Source organism: Tupaia chinensis, unplaced genomic scaffold, assembly GCF_000334495.1.
Source record: "Tupaia chinensis unplaced genomic scaffold, TupChi_1.0 Scaffold139743_1, whole genome shotgun sequence".
In the NCBI taxonomy this organism is placed as follows: Eukaryota; Metazoa; Chordata; class Mammalia; order Scandentia; family Tupaiidae; genus Tupaia; species Tupaia belangeri.
In genome coordinates, this window is record NW_006199623.1 from 36,311 (window position 1) to 41,861 (window position 5,551).

Consider the following 5,551-nt stretch of genomic DNA (forward strand, 5'->3'; position numbering starts at 1 on the left):
TGGGCTGAACAAGAGACCCTGTCACTGCTGTCCTTGGTTGTGGCTGGAGTCTAGGATGCTCCACAGGACACCAACAATGTCCTTTAGCAATGTGGTTCTAGTTTATTGCACCAACTTCAGAATAAATATTAGGTCTTTATATTAATCATGTCATACACTAGGAGACAATATCAATGTGGGTAAGTTTTTATATTAGACATATAATATTTTAATATCCACAAAATAAGGGTCACAGGCTATGACCTGTAGGACCTGAGGTTTTTGTCCCACTTCCCTGTTTGCCTGTGTCACTGTGAGCAGTATTGTATCCAATCATACAATAATAGTTGGCCTCATCCTCAATCTGCAGCCCAGAGATGTGCAGAACACCTGCATTGGCTGAGGTACCCTTGGATCCAGAGAAGCAGCTGGGGACCCTGGAGCCCTGGTGCTTGTCTGAGTCTGTGTGGTAGTACAGGAGATAGCGGGGAGGGCTCCCTGGCTTCTGCTGGTACCAGTGTACCCTGTAACTACCAACACTGATGTCACTCTTCAGGGTACAGGTGAGTCTGACAGATGCTCCAGGAGATGCAGAGAGGGAGGGCAGCTGAGTCAGCACAGGCTGGAAAAGGGAACCTGCAGACACAGATACATGTGAATGATGGGGCAGGGATGATGATAGTTCTTAGGGATCTCAGCCAGGAGGCTGAAGCAAGCTAGGAGCTACCCTGAGTCCCTAAGACCTGTCCATACCCAGGCAGTGAGAAAGGAGCATGAGGAGGAGAGGAGTCCAGGCCATGGTGGGCACAGTCCCAGGCCCCCACCTGGTTGGGCTGCCCCAGGCTTCCTTTTCTTCTCTCCATCTGCCCCAGGAGGGGCTCTTCATGCAAATGTGTGTCCATCCAGCAACTGCCCAGCCCCTCCCTGAGCCTTGGGCTGGAACTCAGGTCACACTGCAATCTGAGGAGGAGGAAGATTGGCTCCACCCCTTGGGGAGTCCTGAGAGGAAGCACCTGGTGGGGCAGCACAGAGGGCCTGGGTCAGGGGACTCTGCCAGTCAGAGAGGACACAGCTGCTGGGTCCCCATCAGGAAGCACAGGGTCAGACCCAAACATAGGCTCTTTGAATGAATAGTCTGTACTGAGTCACTGTGTAGGTCCCTCAGGGAAGCTCCACAGTGCCACCTGCTAGTCATAGTCACACATGTCCCCAACAGAGGCTTGAGAGATCAGCTGGTTTCTATAACTGGTCAGGTCGCTCACACACACACACACACACACACACACACACACACACGTCCTTCAGGTATTATCTTATTTTTTTTTTAAAGTGACATTGCACTTTCCCTCAACTATTATTCAATAATGCCATAATGGTGAGACAATTAAATTTTACAAAGCAAGTTAATAACTAGTTGTAATGCCTGACAGAATAAACAGCAGACAGCAGTCAGTACTGAAGACTCCAGGATCTTAATTTTGTGGCCTTGGGTCTTCACATTCCTGAGAAGGAAATGACAATGTAAGTGCCCAGTCGGCTAGTCTTGGATATAGTCTCTGAGAGGGAGGTACCACTGGGCAGCAGGACTAGAGGCCAGGTATTAGCCCACTCCCTGGGCCAGGAGCAGAGTGAGCTCTGAGGCTGCTGTTTCAGATTTGTAAGCCAAAGCAGCTCCCTCCCAAGCTGTGGCCCAGGAAATAATAACCTTCACTGAGTAGGACTTCAGGATGGAACTGTTGATGCCACACAGCATCAGACTCAGCCACCTTCCCTAAATTTTCATTGCGGAAGACAGTGACCTTCTGACCAACTGCCCAGTGCCTTCAGAAGGAGGGCTGTGAGTCTGGTGTTCCAGCTCACCTGCTCCTATGGGACAGAGCAAGAAGCAGGTATGTGTGAGCCCTGGGTCCCCTCCCTGAGTCCTTGGAGAATGTCTCTCTTATAAAGGACTAGGGGACAAAGGCTGCAGGGCAGGGAGGAGATGCTCAGAGCTCGGTCTCTAGATGCCCCCACGGGGGATCACAGCATGATAAACTAGGTCTTATCCCCAACCAGACTCCATGGGCATAATTTCTCTATCTACCTGCACTCTGGGTCCTCACTGTTCTTTAGCCCTTTGTGGACCAGATTTGGGCAAAGATTCTGAAGAGGAAAAGAAAAAACTGACAGAAACTTGGAACAATGAAATAAAGTCAGATCCAGCTCATGGTGCAATGGGGGCTCAGAGAGGAGGACGTTCATACATCAGTGAGGACTCCTTTTGTCTAATTATTCTGCAGCCAGCGGAGTGGTTTACCAGTTGTCCTGCAAATACTTTATCTCTGGCATCTACAATATCACAATATTTAATATTAGACACAGAGCCCACCTCCTCCTGTCACTGTGTTAAGTAAGCACATGGGTCACTGCCTTTTCTCTGCAGTGTTTTTCTGCAGGTTTTTACAGTCACTACCCAAGACAATGCCATAGAAATGATCTCATATGTCCCGCACAGGAACAGTGATGCTCTCCCAGCTGAATTATTATCTCATTGGAAAAGTACTCTTTAGCTGGCTATAATTTTTTTTTACATGTTATTCATTGTCAACAATACTTCAAAGCTCAAGTCTCCCAGCTGTTTCCAGACACTGGGCATGGGATGTTAAAGCTCAGTTAAAGTATACAACATTGCACGGGAGGGAAATTGCCCTGTGAACACATTGGGGATACACAGGAAGCTAGATCAAAGAAGACAACACAAAGTGATGTATATATGTGTATATGTGGACCTGTGGGATGGGTCAAGTAGCATTCTTTTTTTTTTTTCAGTTTATAGGTCAGTATGTTTTTGTGTTTGAAATTTTCTTTGTTTCACTTTTTATAGCCAGATGAAATGTGCACTTGCCAGAGAGAGAGAGAGAATGCACCCCCTATTTGTAGTGGTCACACTGCTAAACTTTACCTTGCATTCCCTCTTCTGTCAGGGTTTTGGGTGCACATAAACATATGTGCTTGTATGTTTTCCTTTTTTCTTTCCATTTCTTTTTCTTTTTTTTCTTCTTCTTTTTTTTTTTTTAAAGAGAGATTATTGCTATAGGACAAGTGCATTTGCTGGAGACACACAGAGAGAGAAATTGAGAAGCTAACCCCCAAGGGGGAATGGCCACACTGCAATCCCTCCTCCTTTCTCCTCTCAGGATTTGGTGCTTACAGTCACACATGCCCAGCATGAGTTTCACCCAGTCAAGTCAGGGACTCAAACTGCAGTTGACCGTGTAGGAGTACAACACCTTCACCACTATGATACCTGCTGGCCCTATGCTTGCATGTTTTTCAAGCTATTGGGCCTGGGTTTTGAACTGAATTGGAATCCCCATCATCTATGTGGGGTCTGGCTCTCTTAACTATTAGGCTACAGGGTCTGGCTCTCTTAACTATTAGGTTACAGCACCTACAGCCCAAGGTAATGTGTTCTGACTGAAAATGCCTGACTCATTTCTTTCATTGATTAAGTTTACTCTTAATTATTTGGTTGTGTTTGATGTGATCAAATGCATTGCTTTATTAATTTTATGTGTGTTTGTTTATTTCTAAAGTCATGCAATTCAATGAACATTTGCATGTTGATTTTGTATCTTGAAACTGCTGAGTTTCTTTCATAATTGTCATTGTATTTAAGTTTTTTTTTGAAAGGTTGTCTATATACATGGTCATATACTCTGAGGTAGAGATCATTTTAATTCATTATTTCTTATTTCTCTTCTTTTCAATTCTCTTACCTAATTGCTCTGTTAGATCCTCCAATGCTGCTCTGAGTGCAAGTAGGAAAGTGGTCATCCTTGTCTTGTCCTGAGTTTAGAGAATGCTCCAAGCTGGAGGAACACCTCCAAAGTGGAGCTCCCCAACTTCCACACTCACCCTCTTTATTCTCCTGAAACATGTATTTTCTTTTTTTTTATTTTTAGGTTTTAGTCATAAGGCACATGCACTCAACTGAGAGAGAGCAACAAGGAGAGATGAAAAATGAGAAATCAAACCCTGGGGGATATGGCCATACCACATTCCCTTTTCCTCTATTATCCACTCAGGATTTCAGACATGCGCACACATGCCCCTGGCATTTTTTCTTTTTTGAAAGGTTTTTGCCATAGGACGCATGAGCTCACCAGACAGAGAGACAGTCAGAATGTGAGAAATCACTCTCCAGAGGGGATGGCCACACCACAATTCCTTCTCCTCCATTCTCCCCTTGGGATCTTGGGCACACACGCACATACATCCAGTGTGAGTTTTAAGCCACCGGGTCCAGGACTTGAACCGTGGTCAACTACATGGGACCCGAGAGACATAGCCATTACGCTAACTGCTGATCCCAGCTCCTGGCATGGTTTTCAAGTCACTGAATTCAGGAGTCTAACAGCACAGTTGGCCATGTGGGATCCAGCATCTTAACCACTATGCCACCTGCTGACCCAAAACATGTATTATTCTTAATGTTGTTTTATTTATGTCCTGTGTGTTTCTTCAACCAATGTCAGCTTTTTAAGGAAGGGACCTTTGCTGACTTGTCTTCGCTCTATATTGAGCCACAAGGCCACCTCTGGAGGTGCTCAGTAAATGGTATAAACAGGTGATCTCTAGATAGTCAGCTCTCCTGGGTCAGGGCCAATTGGACTCTGTGTCCTTGATCTTCCTCGACAACTGTGAGGACTGAATAATGAGCTCCCAAATTCATGTTTCTACAGCCTCATCCCCAATGTGTCTGTATTGGAAATTGCACCTTTGTGGGGGCCATATGGGTTAATGAGGTCCCAATGGCAGTGTGCTAGCTCCCGAGGATGGACGTCTGTATAAGATATCTGCACACACATTATCAGAGTCCAGAAGTCACTATCCAGGGATGTAGCCAGAGATGGTGACCTGCAGGCCATGAAGAGAGGACTTATAAGGAATCAGCCTGCTGACAAGTGGACCAAGACTTCCACCCTCTGGACCTGAGAGGAAATAAAGATGTCTGGGGGATGCCCAGCCTGGGATCTGTGCTGTGGGAGCCTCAGCAGAATAAAGTGTATGGGAACTCTTCTCAGAGTCACCTGTCCCTGGACTCTTGGACTACCTTCTGACTTTGAGAAAAATACACAATGTATTATTGCCAAAGACCAGAACTCGGGCAGAATTGGAGAGGTGATGACAGGTTCTCTAGATAAATGTCACTGGACAGAAGCTCAGGCCCAGCTTCAGGCCAAACAGACAAAAGAAGCAGCTGACTTGGCCATGGTGAGTGCTAAGAAGAGAAGTCCTGGAGCTGGACAGGTAGCAGGTTTTTGTCTCACTTCCCCTCTGACCTGGAGCACTGTGAGTACTGAGGCCACTGTCATAGGATTGACAGTAAGAATCACCCTCATCCTCAGCCTGAAGCCCTGAGAGGATCGAGGAGGCCAATGTTCCAGACTTGCAGCCAGAGAATCAATCTGTGATCCCTGAGGGTCAATTGCTGTTACAATAGATGAGGACCCAGGGGGCCATTCCTGCGAACTGTTGGTACCACTGCACACCCCAGTTACAGATGTTGTCACTTCTTCCTGTGCAGGAC

At 46.2% G+C, this 5,551-nt stretch overlaps 1 gene segment (V, D, J or C); it reads right to left on the reverse strand.

The window, feature by feature from the left end:
* Positions 1–229: 229 nt before the first annotated feature.
* Positions 230–778, reverse strand: LOC114004719 (immunoglobulin lambda variable 5-37-like). The segment is given in 2 exon segments: positions 230–615; positions 733–778. Coding segments are annotated over 2 exon segments (432 nt in total).
* Positions 779–5,551: the final 4,773 nt, after the last annotated feature.